The 21,359-nt window shown below is 33.8% G+C and overlaps 1 protein-coding gene across 1 annotated transcript; it reads right to left on the bottom strand.

Moving 5' to 3' along the window:
• Positions 1 to 1,371: 1,371 nt before the first annotated feature.
• On the bottom strand, positions 1,372 to 20,222 carry LOC123525587 (endothelin receptor type B-like). Its single transcript, XM_053539841.1, has 6 exons — positions 19,569 to 20,222; positions 13,157 to 13,280; positions 9,807 to 10,027; positions 8,910 to 9,093; positions 2,310 to 2,435; positions 1,372 to 1,859 (listed from the first exon to the last, which is right to left on the bottom strand). The coding sequence occupies exons 1-6, from the start codon at positions 19,988 to 19,990 to the stop codon at positions 1,623 to 1,625; spliced, it is 1,314 nt and encodes a 437-aa protein (XP_053395816.1). The 5' UTR covers positions 19,991 to 20,222; the 3' UTR covers positions 1,372 to 1,622.
• Positions 20,223 to 21,359: the final 1,137 nt, after the last annotated feature.

The raw sequence follows: 21,359 nt of genomic DNA, 5'->3' as shown, positions 1-21,359 counted from the left end.
TGTCAGGAACAACTGCTGCACGCTGCAGAATTGAATTACAAAATATATATTTCTAATGGAAGGCATATCATTTTCCTTCATCATTGAAAAATATCTTTGTAACAGGACGTGAATTTAATAATTTATGCTTCTTTATTTTCCTGACGGGGATGAAAAATGATATGCCTTTACTGAAGCAATTACTCTGGCCTGTTTTTAAAGATTCTTTGGTAACTTCACAGCGTTAGAGATAATGCAGATACTGTAAAGTCTAGGTAACGATTAACCCAATCATTTTGTACTGTTTACAGTCTTCGATCCGTTTCATGGAAAACATCTTGTTCTGAAATAACGTGTATTAAATGTATCTATTTTACAGATATTTCTCATTTTGGAATTTGGTTTGTGTTCTAGGTATTATTTTGCAGTTAATATACACATTGTTTGTACAAATACTTTGTACATTTTTTAAACTGATACATTTGTTTAGTACTTACTGGCACCATTGTTAAAATGTCTGTAGCTATCATATTGTAAATATGTTAGACCTTCATAACTGGAAGAATTAAAAGAAAGTTTATATATAATATATTCAGTTTCATAGATTCAAGATAAAAGACCCTTTATTATTCTTTTTCCTCTGATAGATAATTGCATATTTATATAACTCGATTAAAAATCCAAAGATTTCTTGTTTGTGTTGCTTATATAAACAAATGAATTAAATTTGGGGTTGTTCTGAGTAAATAATAATTACAATGCAGATAATTTTGTGTGTGGATGTGCTGATTTTGTGCAAACTACATTACGTCGCATAATTTCTAACTTCAACGTCGTTTGCATCAAAACCCCTTTTTATTTCAAAATATCAAGGTTCTCATAGATTTATTTATTTCAAATCTGCCGAATACTAGATATATTTATTCACTGATTTATCCTATCCCGGATATAAATATATCAAGTATATCTACAAAGAAATCTTACAACAGTATTTATTGTGCTTCCCCGTCACAATATATAAGCAATCTGCTGGCAAAATATCATCTTTTAGTAAAGTATCTCGAATTTCGTTTTTGTGGAAGAAAAAAAAACTAGGTTGCTCCTTTTTCTAACTGTAAATACACATATTTAAACAATAAACCAGAATCACCTTATAATGCAAAGCCAACATTTGTACATCCGTTTCATACAATTTCGCTTGAATAAAATGCTAGGTCATTTCTTACATGGACTGCAGGAGATTCGTTTTAGCAGTCTGTACTTTCGAACTACCGGGATAAGGTTATGGTACAGATAAGCAAATGCAAACGCATTGTGTTTTTTAAACTTTATTGAAAATGAATAAATAATGTCTATCTTTCCATAATCTAAATCATCACTACCCATTTACAATGGCCATACTCCTTTCGTGATTGAGGGCTGCTTTTTCAAACACTGATTTCATAAATGAGCCTTAAAAGGAGGTCATTTATATCCTTTTGGCTTACATAAACTGTTATACTGAACATTTATAGGGTGTCAAAATAAAGACACCAGGGACGAAACGTTATCTGATAATGCCCTCAAGAATATGAATCACACTTTCTTACGCGTGCTTTTGAATGCACCTCTCTTATTTTTCATATGATGGTTTTAACCAGCCACTAGCTTGAAGGAAATGATGTTATTACAATACGATTTTGTTTGAAGCAAGAATCCGAACTGTTTCTAGAGTCCATCTCCCCTGACATATTAGTCAATACATTAATGTCTTCAGATTTTCTACAGCAACAGATACGACTGCAGTAATGTCGTAGACATGTGCGGAAGTTCTTACACATAAGTCCATAAATTATAGGATTTACGCAAGACTGTACATATGTGAGGCAATATATGCCAATCTGAAAAAGAAACAAACATAATTATTTGGTGATAAACTTGCGATTTTAAATTTATCTGATTAACTAAATTTCTGAGTTCAGTTATTAATACTTTATACTAGGAATATTTGTTTCAACCAAACATCCGAGGCAAGTGTGAAATGCTTCCTAGGCGGTAGTGAGATGAGGCTAGGGGCGGGACAAGCTAAACATTGTACAAATATACATCAATTGTTTACGTTCAAAAATGTATTTTACTATAATCGATCACAAAACGTTTTAACTTTACCATAGCTAGCTACATTATGTACATTACTACTTTCGAAGTCTGATTATACTAAACCTTTTAACAACATCATATGAAAACAACATTAAAAGTACAATTGAAGCATTTCTCATAAATGCAAACCTTGTTCTTTACACACACTTTATTGTCAGGCTGCTAATTAATTCTAAATGTAGCTTATTTACCTGGGCTTGAAATACTTCAGGGTAGTACAGAGCTTCTAGTTGTAAACTTTTCAGAACCTGTAATATGAGCTTTGGTCCCCAACATAGTAGAAACATCACCACGACTGTAACCAACATCTTCACAACCTGGTTATAAAAAAAAACAAGTCCAAATATCAAACAGAGAATGCCATGTTTCAAAAATACAGCCTCCTCAAAACGAAACCCAACAGCACGCAGACGTGCACACTGTAAACACACACGCACACGCACACGCACACGCACACGCACACACACACACACACACACACACTCGCATACAAAGCAAACATACGAGGACAAAACGAACAAATAAAGTAACACAGTTGGCACCGCCTTGGAACTGTTAGTGGCAAAAACACCACTGGGGAGTTTCATATCACTATTACATTACCACATATTTGTTTGATGTCTCATGTATATTTTTAGCGTTAAGATTTGCAGTACGAATATAACGTTTTTATTTAGATTTTGTTAACAAATATATAATACACTGGCCTGCCATTGTGTCATAATATGGTCCAAATCATATCATTTATATTTTGATATTTTTAAACAAATATATAATGTGCTGGCTTGCCATTGTATCAAAATGTAGTCCAAATCAGATCATTTATATGACTCCTGGCTGGGAGAAATTTATTCTACTTGATATTTGTTTACTGGCTTGAGACATGGAGTAATAATAAAAGCACATTTAGCATATAAAGCACATTTATCATATAGTATTATCAGATGCTGTGGCGATTTCAATAATGTTACGTTACAACGTCGTTCCATTAGGTAAAATTATCCCCCACGAAATATAACAGTAAATAAATTGTAATCTTTTGTCAATATTTTGAATGTAAAATGTAATTACTTGTAAACGTTTACATATGTCAAGTGTTGCATCATGATATATGATATTTTTACTCATTTTTTGCACTGATGAATGACCAAATGTTTGTCATAACTTTGAATTGGAAGCAAAGCATATATCTATCCTTATTGCATACTGGTTTATGTGTTTCACTACTGTTTATTGAAAAATGACTACACATTCTACACAAGTTTTATAAATGTATCTAGATAAACATAAAAATAAATGTGTTGAAATAATGTAAATTATTTTGAATAAAAATAATTTTATTTATTTTCGAGAATTCACGTTATTGGTTGCTAAGCAAAATAATATCGATGAATAGCTAATTCCGTAGCTCTTCTTTATCTTCTGGGTACCGGCGTACTTTAAACCGGTCTCAAGCTAATACGCATGAACAGGTAGTTTACTATAAATACCGCTAAACCCGTGCTCTTCGTTCACTTTGTATTGCTACACGGTTGTATCAGGAGAAAACTTACATGTATAATACTACACAGTTGTATTCAAGTGATCAAGTTTGACTTTAAAAGCTTGAAAATGCCACGCGGTCACCGAAGACAGGCACAGGCTAGGCGTATGCCGAGACAGGAGAGAGCCGTTGAGCAGGAGAGAGCCGTTGAGCAGGAAAGGCAGGAGAGAGCCGTTGAGCAGGACGAGGAGCTGAATGTGCAGAATGCCCGGCGTAACTTGAGAAGGAACGCTGCCAGAGAGGAGCAGAATGACCAAGGTCACGAGGACGTCAGGGGCACAAGGGGGCAGAAAAGGCCTGCGGCTGACCTTGAGGATGCTGTAGACGAGAGGTTGCTACAAATAGATGCCGTTGAACAGATTCAGAAAAACAGTCCCAGATGCGGATCAAGATCCATGTCCCGTTCCACACTTCCTTTGGAAAGTCTTCGACGCCGAGCTGGACAGCTCATTCGATCACGAATTGCATATAATTCCAGGTCAACATACAGCACAGCTATAAATGCTTTTACAAACTTTCGGTCTATTTATGGGCTTACAAATTAATTTCCTATTCCCGTTCAACAACTTACACTGTTTATATAGTGGACGCAACTTGACCCCGATGGTTGACCTTTGCATTATAATACATAATGAGGCACGACCTATTATTGAAAAGGAGTGTATGTGAAACACGAGCTGCACGAGAAAAAGGAAATATAAATTTGCGTAAATATAAATTAGTGTATTGGAAAGTATTAACTGATCAAAATATATATATACTTTGATACTTCAATATATACAAACTAATTCCGTATAAATATACACGGCTATCCTAAGCACCCTTGATTTCTATAATGAAATAATTGATATGAATAATCAGCCTTAGGTCAACCATCGCGGTCAAGTTGCGACTACTATAGCTTATTGCTTTGAGAAGGGACTATCACCAAAATCAATATCTACTTATGTAGCGGGCATCAATTATCATCAAAAACTGCATGGATTTTATGATCATAACAGTATTTTTATAGTTAAGAAACTGCTTGAAGGTTGTCACAGGAGTGGCGCTACACGAGATAAGCGTGCTCCGCTGACCAAGTCTGTATTGTAAGCTGTTTGTAGGTCACTCCCTGAAGTATGTTATGACAACTACGAAGTGAAGCTATTTCATTCACTTTTTACCTTAGCATATTTCGGTTTGTTTTGGGTCAGTGAACTCGTCAATGTTAACAAATACCTGTCAGAAAATCCCCTACAACGAAACGATTTACGCTTCACAAAAGACGATTGTGTAATCATTCGGTTACGCCACTTTAAAACTAATCAAAGGGGTAAACCAGTATACTTAAAGTTGCCCAGACAGGCTGGTAATTTGTGCCCAGTTAAGGCAATTGAGGAATTTCTGTCAGTGAGGCCAGGCATCCAAGCCCCGCTTTTCTGTCATCGGGATGGGTCTGTTACAACTAGGACTCAATTTTCTGCAGTCTAAGAAAAAGCCATCAGTAAAACACATTTTTAGGTGCACAATACAAAACACACAGTTTCAGGATTGGTAGAGCCACTGACCTAGCTTCCGATGGATACCCGTCGGAAATCATAATGAAACTTGGTAGATGGACATCCAACTGTGTTAATCTTTATGTTCGAACATGATGTTAATCTGCAGGTCATATACGGTACATCATTATCAACTTTATTTCACAACCGTATTTACCATTCTAAACGTAATATTTTCATTAATTTTTTTTACCAGCTATAAATAAAAACTATTTTTTATTCAGACGTATGGGTTCTGGGTGACTCTATCCCGTTCTGGGCTAGTGAACATGCAAAGATGACTAGGAAACCAAATCTTAGTATCCCGAACATTTCTATTGCTTGGTGGGCAGTCAGAGGTCTTCGTTGGAGAGGTTTCAGACATACAATTGAAACTCAGGTCTTACTTTCATCTCCTCCTTCAATAATAAACATTGATTTAGGCGGAAATGACCTAGTATATGAAAATACTTGTGAATTAAGAGGAATGATTGAGACAGAGATAAACTATTTACGTGAAGCATTCCCAAATACAACAATAGTTTGGATAGATATATTAGAGAGACAAAACTGGCAAGGGGCATTAGGCGGTAAAAGGCCAATTGAAAAGAAAAGAAAACGCCTTAACCGCATAGCGCGGAAAATAGTAATAGAATCAGGGAAAAGTGACGTCATAAGCCCTGATATTGACGCAGAAACAGCCTTTTTTAGAAACGACGGCGTTCATTTAAATCTCGTAGGGTTAGAATTCTACCTAGATTATTTAAGAGATTCAATTAGAAAGCTAATATAAGTATGACAATTTAGTAAACATAAATGCTGAAGATTCCGTGTTCAAGCATTGTATAAATTAAACATTTAATTAGATAGAATTTTTTGGGATAAATTGTTTCAATTTATTGTGGCGGAAAATTCTGTAAACCGGAAGGTGATCGGGCGACACTACTTACATTAGTTTACAATAAACTGATAAGTATAATTTGGAAATAAATATTGTTTCATAAAAATACATCTATGGTCTGGCGAGAAATTACAAAGCACTGTATTTTCGGCGTGTGTTACTCTTATGTGGTTACTCTTATGTTGTTATGTGGCTAGGGTTGAATAGGTTTTGCCCATAGTACTTGGCGAAATCTAGTTTTGTATTGCGTATTGCTTTGTATTGCGTTATCAACCCTCTAGCATGCAACTTACTGCTTTCCATCACGCAGTGGTTTTGATATGTGTTGACCCGTCATTCCCTGATACCTGGTCGTGTCCGGTAACTATCATACCGTGACTACTGGCACCGAAGTTGCCGTGAATTGCCACATTATGTTTAAGTTAGTCAGTATTGCTACCTCGTTATGTCCGACAGTGCAGAGTTACGTTATGTTGAAATTAGCCGGTGTTGCTACCACGTTATGAGAGTGTAAATTATGTGACAGTGCAGAGTTTCATTATAATAGTTTGCAAATTTTAGCAAGACGCGCCTGGTCTCCTTCCGGTTACTTTATTCACATACTTGGCGAGATACCTCGTCAAGTACATCTTTGTTTTTGAGCGGCCAATAACTACCCACCCTTGTATTCATTTAGTAAATATTTTATTTGTTTGATTTGTAACATATTGAAATATTAACATTACAATATAAAATCCTATCGTGTAGTTATTAAAAGGTACAAAGCACGGTTTAGTTGTAATCTTTTCGAGTATTAAAATAATGTCATATAACATATTTTTGATGGCTACAAATGTGTAATTATTTCTTTATCATTAAACTTAAAATCTGAACATTTCGTCACAAACAGAATAACTGTTTCTCAAAATGTTTTATTGAGCCTGGTCAAGTGAGTTAAAATGCATGCTCTCTTTCCCCGGGCTTAGCAGAACTCAACATTTGCATACGTTTCAAATTTCAAAAATCAATGTAGAGACATTCGCAGATGTGTTCATATGGCGGTGTACATGGAACTTTCAATGATACTCAGTGTTCAATTCCATAAAAAATAGAGGCAGTTTCTTTAAAGATAAAGGTATGAGATATCACTTCCGTTTAGAGAGTATCGTGAACAATATGGGCTGATTTGTGATTGCACAAGTGACTTGCAAACAATTGTGAAACATAAAGAGTTTCTGTTATAAAATAGAATTTTAACACTAACAGGAAAAAAAATCAGAATTTATTTAAAAGTTAAGAACTTTTGAAGTTAAAGACAGTTTGAGTGTGTAATTTGAGTTTCTTATTGACACAAATATTCCTTTTGCAAAGCATTCTATTCAAAACGAGAAATTTGATTTAAAAGGCGCTATTGAAGCTAAACAGTTTAAATATCTCATGGGATCTTTAAGAGTAAATTCCATCTGCTGCTATGATTTCTTAAACTATTTAAAGAAGTGGAAGAATTTTCAATATCAGCTTAAGGTAGTTCTGCACGTTTGATAAATTGGAAGTGATGTCGTAACGTCATTTATCCGGAAAACGTAGAATAAAGCCTGGATTCGGCGTACGGAAATGAAAAATCATTTTATGAATTAATCAAAACTTGTGACTAAATTTATTAAAATGACACTGTTGCTATATTTCTAAAGCCAAAATATGGTGTTTTAACATATAACACGTTAGATAATTCAAAATAACGTCTTAAAATTAGCGTGAAATGTCCGGTACGCTTTAATCATTGTCAAATATTTTAAAAATAAGCACACGGACCTATATATTTTATTTCATCAAATTATAGGCCATGTCTTTACTTATAACTGTGAGAAGTTTCATCAAAATCTACTTTGTAGGAACATTTCTATTTGCAAAAATGTTATGAAAGTGATGATTTTCCCATAGACCATATTTTTCAAATCAGTCTAGCAGAAATTCTAGCACACGACCTTATCTATTTTATATGCTGAACTTTCTATATATATCTGAAGTTTTGAAAAAACCAGTTTAGTCAAATTCTACATTTTAGAAAAAAAATAGATCCAAACGTGCAGAACTACCATAAAAGTGAGAAAGTTATGCATATTTTAATATTTGATCAATACGACGGCCATTTAGTTTCCATGGCAACATCAAACAGTATGGCGGATTAATTAAATTTCTATATATACATGTATATATAAACTGTATTGATTTATTTCTATAAATTCATTTCTCTACTTTTTCCAACAATTATAATAGAAATTATCATTTACATCTTACACTCAAAACATTGGGAAGTAATCTATTTAAAAGGTTATTTGCTAAATAAAAAAATCAGCATTGTGCAAATGACGTCATAAACACACTAAAATAACTGCCTCCATGATCAGCCATTTTCTTTAATTTCAAACTTCCATATCTTTTTCAGTATTGGTCCGATTTTAAAAATTATTTCAGCATTATGAATGGCTTTTATACAAAATTAACTTATTGTCAGGTATTTCTTGCCATTTGATAGATGTAATACAAGTTCCATATACATATCAGATTTGTATTTCATATGAAACTGAAAATCAGATGAAAGATATACCTGAACTAGTATCAAAACTACGGGAATAACATACATCAAGGAAAGCAAACAAACAGAAACAACATTGCATCTTCAAATAGAGGTTGAAATTCAAATCAAGATCGTTTTCAATCAGTGTAATCTTATTTTAAGTAAAATAATGCATAACATGTATTGCGTGTCGAGCCATTAACCAAACCCGAAACTGATAGGCAACAATTTTAGAAAAACACAAGAGATTTGGTAGAATATCTTTATTATTACCTGTTTTCTTGCCTTTAAGGCTTTGTTTCTGTTGTCGACTGCCAAACACATTTTTATCTTCACACTTCCAGACGGTGAAGCCGCTACAGACATCCTACTCTGAGTCGGGGATAATCCGTTTGTGTTTACTTTAAGACTTTGGGAATTCATTGTGAACCTGTTATTTCTGTACAAATTACTTCTGCTGAAAGTAATAAAATGCAATTAGAATTATTGATATGCATTGTTTGCCAATGAGTGGTTATATGTGCACTATATTTATAACCTGTTTGCCGAAAGTTTCAGTAATATCTTGAAATGTGTCAATACAAGTTCTTACAGTAAGTATCAGTTTTGCCGTTGAAGTCAATGATGATAATATTCAGAAACAATATGAGAACAGCTTTGTTTTAGCATCGTTTACTAGGTTAACTCAGGAACATCTTTGTGCACACTTACATAATCTTAGTAAAACCGGTACCAGGTGTAGCATGAAAATGCATCTAGCAAAATAGCATTCACATTGTCTTACAAACATATTCGCAGAATACCTATGGAGGTAGGTCGTTGCTACATAACACAAAGTACTTGTCGAAACTCGCAGTTCTCAATTAATTAAGAAATATATTTTCTTTGCATGCATTATATTTATTTACTTTTATTGGAGAAGATCGTTTGTAAAAAAGGTGAGTTTCGCAATTCATTGATATTGTGGCACTATAAAGGAAACCAGAACAAATTACACGTTCTTAAGCAATGTCGATATGAGATGTGAGATAAGTCACATTTAATCAATTTTGTATTTTTTATTACTGATTTGACTGTAATTAATATGGGTTCGCAGCCTTTGGACACTTATACTTTTTAGGAGACCTTACTGATAAAAGCATAAGAATAAGGGGTCACATGATGTCATACCTATCTTGTTTATATGTTAATGTAGAAAGTGTATGTCTGCTTATCCATAATGCGTGTATCACAAAGGTGTAACAATACGCCATTATAAGAGACGGAAGGACAAACATAACCACAAGTTGGTATATAGCAAATGAAAGTAGAATATCGTCACTGGCATGTTCACCACAAATACTCGTCTGAACTTCAGTTTCGTTGTTGAAAAATGTTGTCACAGCTATGTCCTGAAATAAAAAATAAGTACAGACTAGTGAAATTGTTGCAAATTATCACAAATATGTCCTGAAGCACAAAATTACTACATGCTGCATACAGTGTTGTCTCAGCTATAGGTATGTCCTGAAATATAAAATTAGTACAGACTTGTGTTGCAACACTTTCACAACTATGTCCTGAAACAAAAAAAAACAGACTGTAGTATATGCTGGATACAGTAAGTATATCCTAAAATGTAAATGAGTACAAACTCGGAGCCGCGTCCTGAAATATAATAGGAGGACAGACTGGGTACAATGTTATCGTAGTTATATTATTAAATAAAAATTAGGCAGTGTTGGAGGAAACGTATTCAAAATTATTTTAGCATCACTTGCACAGGAAAAACTCAAAAACAAACTAGCGACAAACATCCAACCAATTTCACCGGATATGCTTATCAAGAAGAGCTTTTATTGCAGCTGGTTAATAAATTATTTTATTGCGAATGCCAATAATCTGGCTTAATTAAGTAAAGTGCCAAAAAGCCAAAACACTTTATACAAAATATCTTATTATGTGGATAGGAAATATGAATTTTGTCTTTATTATAAAATTATATATAAGTTTTCCCATTTAAATCTAACAATTAAAGCTATGTTATACATTACTAAACTTTTACAGCATGTATTCAGACAATAAGATTTCCTTTCAACAAATTTAAATAATTTTACCTCCAAAGACATCAAAATACACGTCTTCGAAATTTTTGTAAGATCTATGATTTTCATTTTTGTTGTCAATTAGTCACCTGTCGACACATAGATAACTGAAATGTTTGACCTCCCTCTTTGTAAAATTAAGGGCACTTTTTGTCACCATTGGTTATTTTTACTACTGTTTCGGTCTAAATGTGATGTAACAATATGTAATAATTTCTAAATGGTGGAACTTCTGTCATGTGCGCCGCATATGTCAGATATGGATTGACAGAAATTAAGGATTTAATCATTTTCAGTTAGTTTTCCAAAGGATCTTTTTACAGATTTTATTAACTATTACAACAGCAATCTTTAAGTGCAGTGTGGCGGCCGTAAAAAGATTCCCCGTACTTGGTTCAAGTGCTGTTATAACTTCTGGTCCTTTGGGATCATGGAGGGTCGTGAGAGGTGTTGCACTTTCCGATACCACTCGTGAACAAACTCAAACAGTCTGCTATTATTTTGCTTGGTTGCATTCTGTGCTTCCAAAGAATCTTTTTTAACAGCTTTTATTTTATTTAAATAGTACATACTAGAACTTAAATAATGTGTATGGGTCATTTTTGTTGTAGTTATGGTTTAAGTAATAACTCCGACACACTTTTAAGTCATAAGGCAAATATTTAGCTTTTGATGGTAGTAAAAAAGATCATAGATGCCCCTCCTGACAAAATTATAGACCGGGTTAGTACCTGGCTAGAACCATCGACCTTACATAAGCCATTTGGACTTCGTCTTCACATGAAAGAAATGTACACCATTAGCAAGGTTCGAACCCAGGGCCGTGATTAGCAACAGACTGGAAGTTAGGGCTTTTAAAGTTGCGATAGGCGGTACTTATATTTATAATCAGAACACTGAACACTTTGTTTAGAACGCATTTAGATATAAAAATTATCTCATTCGTTTTAAAAAGAATATTTTAACCGAAACACATTTTCTTGATTAGTTTTATTTTCATCAATGTAGAACAGGAAGAATATTGTAATAGATATTGATATCAAAACGGCATGACTGCATTTGACATCCGAATTTTGTTTCACTAAAGATTCTTTAAATACCACAGGCTTTTATCTCTAAAATTGTAACTTGTTTTGCAATTAATTTCTAAAATTTGTTTGTTGAGCATGAAATGACAAAGATATCGTCAAGAGATTGTCATTAAAATGACAAATTTCAAATTAATTCACGACAAAATTTCTATTAATTCTATTTTTGCTTATCAATTTATTTTATAAGAAGTCAGTTGTTATATTCTTATTCATCCACATTTTAAGCAACATTACATTCTGATATATGTTCTCAATTTCAAGTTCTTAAGATAACATTAAGATAACCTACGTGTACACTTTGTCTCATACAACAATTGCTTTTGAACATAAGCTACGAGTAATTCTGTTCTGGAATAAAAGCAAACGTGTGAAATAAGAATGTCCTGCATAACTTTTTTACGGGAAGGAAGGGTTAGTCGTAAATGATTAATGTCAATTTCGACATCACATGCAACATTTTTGTTGAGTAATTACAAGCTGATTTTGCTGCTGTGGAGATATGTATAGTATGACCTAGAAGTTTTATTGTTGGACATAAAAGGAAACGTATAGGTACACATGTATACCCTACACTTTTAAAGTTCCATAATACCCCAGTCACACATACGGCGCGGATAGCTACGTCTAGCCACGGATAGAAACATAGTAATCCGTATCGATCCGTACCTGAGCCGTACGGATTGGTACGGATTGATACATATTACTACTTTAAGGTACGGCTCAGATACGGATCGATACGGATTACTATGTTTCTATCAGTGGCTAGACGTAGCTATCCGCGCCGTATGTGTGACTGGGGTATAAGGTTTTAAATGATATGTTAAAAAGGGATGAAATACCGTCCAAATAGACGTTATGCATAATTACACGGTTAGAAAAACACTACTTTTAATACTGCACATGAACTTTTAAAGCTAGAGTCATAAAGGGAGGTATTAAAAAAAGGTTTCTTGTTTTACGTTGGTAGTCGACGAAAGTCCCCACCTGGAATGGATGGAACAACTTACTGCTGGAAACAGTACTAATTTAAGTAAATCACCCAGCACTGAACATTAGTCGGGATATCAGTCGCGACAAGGAATCGAACCCGAACCGCTGACGTTGTAGTCCAACCTGCTAACCACTGCGCCACTGACTCCCTTAATTAAAAGCAATGGACAAAACACAACTTTCTATCACGTTAACCAATATTCAAATCTTGGTCAAATATTAGAGAAAACAATTAACGAAAATAGGATTTACCAAAAACTTAATGTTTTGCATTCAATTTGATAACAAAAAATGTGGAAGCCACATTATAGACAAAAGCATTATGAGCCTTTAAACATTGAAGAGATGCACATACCCTGACAATCGCACTGGGTGCTGACAATACCATCGCAGCAAGCCAAAGCAGAACGAGTAAACGTCTGGTCCTTCCAACAGTACAATTTCGTCGCGACTTTAGAGGCATCACTATCACGACATATCTACAAACAGGTAAAATAAATTCCTTGAAAATATATAATTAATATGCATTATGTAATAACTTCAGCACTGAAACATTGACAACGTACACAGAGTAAAATGTTTCTATATGAGACTATGGACAATAATAATAATCATGATAATCATTATTACTTTTATCACTATTATTACTATCGCTTATAATTATCTATAGCACAATATTTCGTGTAATTCTTGTATATATACACATGCAAAAGGGCTTTACAGAATACATTCCAAAATGCCACTTATAACGAATTAAAAACAAGATTTTTAGATTAACCAACATAAAAAAAAACAGATATAAAATGTGCTGTTTACCCAAACAAAAATAAAATTATTAAAAGACTTTAAGAACAAAATAATGTTCTACACTTTCATATCAAGAAATTTCGGTTTGTGAGATTTTGTTCACAGAAACGGGTTATTAGAAAAAAATTAAAGGCACAAACTTTCATATAACAGTGTATAAATGAAACACTGTCTTGTGAGCTAGTCTTTATACTTCCATTTATATCCCTATTATAAGCTGAAGAATTACCATGCGGAATTTGTAAGGACTTTGTTTTTTGTTTGTTTTGGGTTTAACGCCGGTTTTCAACAGTATTTCAGTTATGTAACGGCGGGCAGTTAACTTAATCAGTGTTCCTGGATTCTATACCAGTACTTTGAACTGTACATGGAGCTTCTACTCTATGAATGCAATTTGACTGTGACAGGACGTCCATATGGTAGTGCAAGCTGTAGTTCTATGGAAGTGTTGCAAAATAGCAAAATAAAATGTACCTGTTTTTGACATACAGAGGGATGAATGAAGTGTCTCCCTGATGGATGGATTGATAGATGGAAGGATTGATGACGCATTCATTAAACGATAAAATGAAAATACATTGAAAGATAACATGTCACTGATATTTGTGTCGTTAATAATGATTATATAATGATTGAAGTCTTCGTTTCTCTCAGCAGCATACTTACTAGGTTTGAGCTGATTGTCGTGGGATCAGAGTATAATTATGATAATTCAAGTGGAAACTTTAGAAATACTGTCAAATAAAAGGGTCTTTCGACGAATATTGTTTTTCATTAATAACTTTTACCTGTTGTGTACATAAGTATCCTATCAGTTCAAACCTTAAACAGAGTTGTTGTCAACATATTGCCTAATAAGTGCAAATTTGGCGACTCAAAAACCACTGCGCAAATAAGAGAAGTGTAATTAGCAAGAAAGAAATAAAGCATTTGCAAACAACGGGCCTTTGTTTTAGAAATAACAAAATACGCCTAAATGTGTTGCAGAAAACATATTCCCAAATGTGCTGACTGCATTAGAAAAACAGAATTTCTTTTGAGACTTTCTGAAATTTAGTTCTTGATAAAGAGGAAAATAAGTGTACATTATTCTTTGCCTTTTCAAATGTCTCCAAAGTCGTTTTAAATTTGTAGAACCTATAGCAAATTCAAATTGTGTGTGATTTTTGTAAATCCTTCATTATGTCTTAAAATTATTCCGTCAATCAGTTTACTGTAAAAGCAGAAATTTTCTCGAGCGTTAAATTTTCGATATATTCACGAGGCGCTACACATCGCGAAAATTAATCCTCCCGTAAATATTCACTATTAGTATCATTCAAGTTCAACTAAGACACCATTTTTATACTTTCACGAATATACTCAAAATTTCAAATTCGCGAAATTTTGACCCAGCGTAAAATATGTGCTTTTACAGTAGTAGTTGGGCTTTGACATATCACAAAATCTTTTTATTTCATAGTCCATAGCTGTCATAAATTTGCAAATAAACAACATTTAATAACGAGCAAAACCATTTTTATATATTATTTACGATGTGTATATCTCTGAGAAACGAATGATGAAATGCTCCATAATTTCCATTATTTTTAATTCTAACATGACCCAATTTGTTTTCCTTATCATTTTGTATTATTATGCAACAATTCACTTTTTGTACGTCACACTTATTACGTGATAGTGGCAAAAGTCATAGAGGCGCTCCGTCAAAGAAACCTACACAAAAGAGGCAATTATTTGGTGAACGTCGTCGAGGATGAATAGACTCAAAATAATATATCTCATTTGTTGTTTTGCTCTTCAATAAAATCATTGTCTGTCGTTAGATGTGTGTTGCTAGTATCACTCGAGCTGTGCCTTTCTGATATCATTCCTTCACACCTGAACTCAAAAACGATGATTTCATTCTACGACAAATCACTGTTTTGAATATATTACTTCTGAAATAAAACCCGACTAAAACACGCAACGGATTTTGTTTCTGAATGCAGTTTATATATGTGTAATATCAAAATGATACTTAAAGTATAGCCGCTAGCATTTTTATTGATCCACTGAGTCAGCATTAAAAATTTTTTTAATGAAATAGCGCGTAAAAGTATGAATTGGTACATATAAAGCCAATGTCTATAATGATGTTATATTTTGATCATCTGGTTACGCACTACAGAATGTAAAATTGAAAGCATTCATTTTAAAACACAGGTGAAAAATATTTAGTGTTTTGAATTTTTTACTTTTCTTTCCTTTCTATTGGTTTCTATAAGTATCAAATTATATTACCTTGCATTTACTGCAAACTGCTCTTTATGTCTTGCAAACAAATTGTAGGAAAGAAAACCGTTTTGCAAATGACAGACCATCTGCTCACTATTTCATATAGATTATATTATAGAATGGATCACTGGAAACGTGTGCATTTTTACATAACATTAAAATGTTTCGTAATGACAACAGATGCCATATGATTTAATCTTTCACGGTGTGGGGAACATTTCGTTGCAAATGTGCGGGATGTGCGGGGCAAAAAAAAAAATCTCTAAAAAAATTAAGAGCTGTGAATCAAAGACTTTCCCTTTATTGCCGGATGATCAGATAACAATAACTGGTTTCTCAGATAACAATAACTGGTTTCAACAGAAGGAAGTAAAAGTGTTATCTGTTTGTTTAGGTTAATCAGAAAAATATTTAGACATTTGAAAGGTCCCTTGATTTTATATATCTTCAGCTATCGTCATGTGTTTGTTAAAAAAAAAGATAACATCGCGGAAAAGAAAATTCAGTCATCTTTCTTTCAATGATTATCTTATTACTATTTAAATGTAACAAACATGAATTTACAATATGCACAATTAGGCTTATCGGTAGTTGCGTCGGTGTGTCTTACTGGACAGGGGCCCAATTACAATCGGTTACTTACGTAATTCATCTACACGTATTATAAACTTACAAAATCGGTAATAAAACCTGCAAAGGTGAATTAATCAGTTTTGATTGTTGTACATGTTGTGATTTGTTTTCACTGTCAAATGGATATAATTGACAAAGTGACAAAGTCACGTGTCGTTTCTATTTTTCATATCGAACAAAAGTTCCAGTGATGTTAGCTTTACAAACTGGCGACAGCTACTGTCGCTGTCATCTTACCGATTTTAAAATCTCTCTACAAAGTTCATTTTTGGGGGGATTTCAGTAAGAACAATTACTTTCTTTTGTAAAGTTAAAACATATTTTAACGAATCTGCAGGACTTGTTTCCCTGTAATATGCATGAATAGACTTCAACGTAATAGGGCTTATATGAGCCGCGCCATGAGAAAACCAACATAGTGGCTTTGCGACCAGCATGGATCCAGACCAGATTGGTCAGGATCCATGCTGTTCGCTCTCAAAGCCTATAGTAATTAGAGAAACTGTTAGCGAACAGCATGGATCCTGACCAGACTGCGCGGATGCGCAGGCTGGTCTGGATCCATGCTGGTCGCAAAGCCACTATGTTGGTTTTCTCATGGCGCGGCTCATATATTCGTCTCAACTATTAACACGAAGAGCGGTTCAAATCACCACTATATGTCAAAACTAGTCATTTTATAAGAACCAAAATTTGCTTTTCCTGTTCTATTACCAATAAAATATGTCACTAGTAGATTACGAAAGAAGTATTGTAAACATAACACATTGGACAGCGACTCGAAACAGTTATTGTCTGACAGAACGAACAACCTGATTGCGGCAGCATTCATCCTGAGTGAAATTTTGTGTATTACCGCTTAAACCATAGGCATACTCGTATCGTTTTCAAAGTAATGTTTAATTTTTCAGTAAGCTGTACTTGATATATAACTAAGATAGATACCCCAATAAAATTTGTTTTGAGTCATGTCGCATCCTTCATCATTTTTTCGCAAATGTAAATGAGTACTATGGAATGCGGGTCGTGACATACAAAATGTCATTTGCCAACTGCTTTTCGCTAAATGCTTTTTCCGATTTGCCGGTTGCTCATTTGCTAAATGGCATTTATCTTTAAATATAGTCTATTGCTTAATTTCTAAATACTATTTGCTTTTATTCAATTGCCATTTTCCGATTGGACTTTTTTTTTGCTAACTATGAGGTGTACATTTGTACACCGCTAGTTACTGTTTGCTATTGACTGAATGCTTATTTGGTAAATGTTATTTGTCAATGGTTGATTGCTTATTTTCTATATGCGTTTTGCAATTTTCAGTTGCCAATTGTCGACTGGTCATTTGCTAGATACATTTTGACAATTGCTATCTGCTAATTGCTATTTGAAAATATGCAGTTAGAAAATAGCAACTGGAAATAAGCAATAAAACCAGTGAGCATTTGGCACCTGGCGAATAGCATGTTTTAACTCGCAGACTAAGCAAATAACTATTACCAACCGCGCATTAAAATTATCAAATCAAAAATAGCATTTAGCAATTGACAACTGGCAGACCCAACCCGCATTCCATACATGAGGAAGGCCGGTGCGACATGTTTATAGCCAAATGCTAAATGCCATTAAGTTTTTGCTTAGTGCCTGTTCAAATAAAGAGTTGAATGTATGAGTGGATGAATGTATGCTTTGAATAGTTGTTTGACTTCGTTGAGTAAATTTTGTTTCTGTTAAAAACTTTTTTTCGAAACAATTTTAAATTAAACCGTTTCGATCAATTGTTACCATGACTGGAAGAACATGTTATTGTATAAAAGCAGACTGGTATTATATTATACGTTTTGAAGTAATTGCATTAATTAGTTTAAGAAATACAGAAAAAGTAAAAGAATTTAGTATTTTCAACTGGCAATAAGCGTTAGCTATTTTTTTGGAACTAAATTTATGGCTATAATCATCAAGTAAGTGCATGTAGCGTTACATAGTTTAATGTAATACTCTATATGCAGTAATTGGCATTTAGTATTAAAAGTTTATCATTTAGTTGTTGGCAATAAGACTAACGCACCGGCCTTCCATACATAAATAACATAATAGAATAACAGTAAGAAAATTTAAGACATTCATTTTAAAATTGTGTGCTTCATGAAAATATCAATGTCTTTTTCCTGTCATCTATATATATATATATACACTTGACACAAACGACTTAAGACAGACTGGCGTCAAGAATATAACATCATAAAGCCCTGCAGAGATGAAAGGCAATGGAACACGAATTAGGTGTAAGTCAGATATAGCTATATACGTGGTATCTTTAATTGAAATCAGTCAAAGTTTTCAAACGAACGAATAAGTACATTCTTTAAACGGAAGAAATAACCCCGGAGAGAAGATCAAAGAGAATAAAATTTAAAGAAGCACCATATACAGTTTTACCCATAAAGAGCGGTTGGTTGCAGTTTTATCTTTTCTTGTTTATCTACTTTTTCGTGTGTTGGGGTATCTATTTAATATTCACGTTTTTCAATCTCCTAACATTTTGTTTGGTTGCGTTCTATGGATCAATCCAAACAATTTCATAAAATATCACATTAGTAGTTAATTGTCTTAATTGTCCTGTGACCTCCGTCAAAAGTCTCTCTGTACTTGAAACAAGTGTTCTTTCATTTTTGTGCGTTGGGATTATGGAATTAATGCAATAACAGATTTCCACTTAAGCCGGTGCTAAGGGATGCGGCATATATCATTACCATTACCTCTCGTGAACAGATTTATCATACCAAACTGCTATTTCTTTGTTTGTTGGGTTTTTTATGGGGGGGTGGGGGGAGGGGTCATACTCCTTGTGTCGGCAGGCAATCTTATGAATTACTAAGTTCAATGAAAAAGATTCCTTGTCAAAAAAGGAAGGAATGAAAGAGAAACTTTCAAAACTTTTATATAACATATCTTAAGGATATTTCGTTTTAAAACACATCAAACACTATTTGAATATTTCAATATATATCAGAATAATCTACAACAATACACAAAATGATTTACTTAGTTACCTTTCCACGCTGATTATAGTTAGGTTTAATATTGAGGCCATTGCCGACAGCATCTCCACATATCCTGACAGTTTACAGAACACGCGACCTCCAGCCCAGTGTCCTATTAACATCCCAAGGCTGTCTACAGGCACACATACTAAGACAAAGAGCAGGTCTCCAGCAGCAAGACTCATCATAAACAGGAACGTTACATTTCGAGTCTTTTTGCTTCCCAGTATAGCAAACAGTACAAGCACATTTCCGACGACCCCACACAGAAACACACACGTGTAAATTGTTATCAAAGGTATAAAATGAGGTTCGCGTACCCATAGCGACTTAAGATTTTCTATATCTCCATCATAATAAATATTATAATAATCCATTTTGAAATCTTCGTAGGAATAAATGTCCGCAAATGTATTATTTGTTTTATTCATTATTTTATTCAGCTTTCCAGCATTTAATCTGGCGTTTTTGATTATTTATATATATGTAATATTTTCCCCGAAAAAAATGCTATGTATAGTTTATACTTTTTAGTTCATACTATACATTCGTGTCACAGTTTGTTCCAACCTTCTCTAAAAAAACAGCTGCGTTATCTTATAGAATCTCCATCTGTTTATTTATATAACTTTTCCCAATTAATAACGCGAGAGTGCGCATGTACACTTGTCTATGTTGCTGCATTGACACTGTCGCAAGATGTGGATTCTGTTGTTTCTATATTGATATTTAGATTTGAAAGAACGGCGCGCTAGAAACGCGAAAGTTATCAATACAGAGAGTTATAACATTTTATCCGCCTACACTCACTTCATCTAAGTGCTTTGTTTTAATTGTTAAACAACATTGTGAGTGAATAACACTATTTGTTTGTTTAATTATTACATTTCTTTGACTGAACGTAGGTGACTGTGCAGTTTTTGTCGTTTTTTTTGTGTTTTTTTTTACGTAATGTCGGAACACAATTTATGGAATATTCTTTGATTAATCCTTACACATAATTAGGGAAAAGCATACATTGAATACGTTTATGGGTATATCGTATATACGTTTATCAAATGGGTAGCAATACGAGTAATCAAAATGAGTTTTAATCCTCGTAAAAGAAACTAAGGCGAAACTATACAAGGTGTTACGTTATAAAACAGTGCAAATGTAAAGTACTATAAAAATATTTTCTTTAAAAATTAGGCAAATGTTTTCAGTCCTTCGCCAGCCTGGTTTAGACGTTTCATTATTAGCCTGTTTATTTTAATTAAGCTTGCAGACAGAAAACTGGGCCAGCTTGACGCGATAGTGTCAACAGTACATTGTATAAAAAAAGACATACTTGAGATATTCTGGCCAAAGATAGCGCCGATCTTAACATCTGTTTAAAATATTTTTTATATCTGTTTGAAAACTTGATAATATGAAAAGGCGTTATCTGTTTATATTAGAATACATGTACATGCAAATAAATTATGAAAATATGCTGGAAACTGAAATAAGAAAAACACAAAAATATGAAATACAAAAGACTATACTAGTATATAAGTAATATATTATATTACATTGATAGGCGCCACCTTACCCGAGTGGTTGAAGTCGCTGACCAAGAATCACTTGTCCTTCACTGACTTACTCGGGGCGTTGAACTCGGGGCGTTGAATTCTCCATGTGAGGAAGCCATATAGCTGGCTTACGAAAGATCGATGGTTCTACCACGGTACCCGCTCGTGATGAATTAATGTACGATGGGGCACCTGGGGTCTTCCTCCTCTATCAATTTGGAAAGTCGCCATATGACCTATACTTGTG

The sequence above is a fragment of the Mercenaria mercenaria genome, chromosome 3, assembly GCF_021730395.1.
Source record: "Mercenaria mercenaria strain notata chromosome 3, MADL_Memer_1, whole genome shotgun sequence".
NCBI lineage: Eukaryota > Metazoa > Mollusca > Bivalvia > Venerida > Veneridae > Mercenaria > Mercenaria mercenaria.
This window is presented reverse-complemented; position numbering and strand designations above follow the sequence as displayed.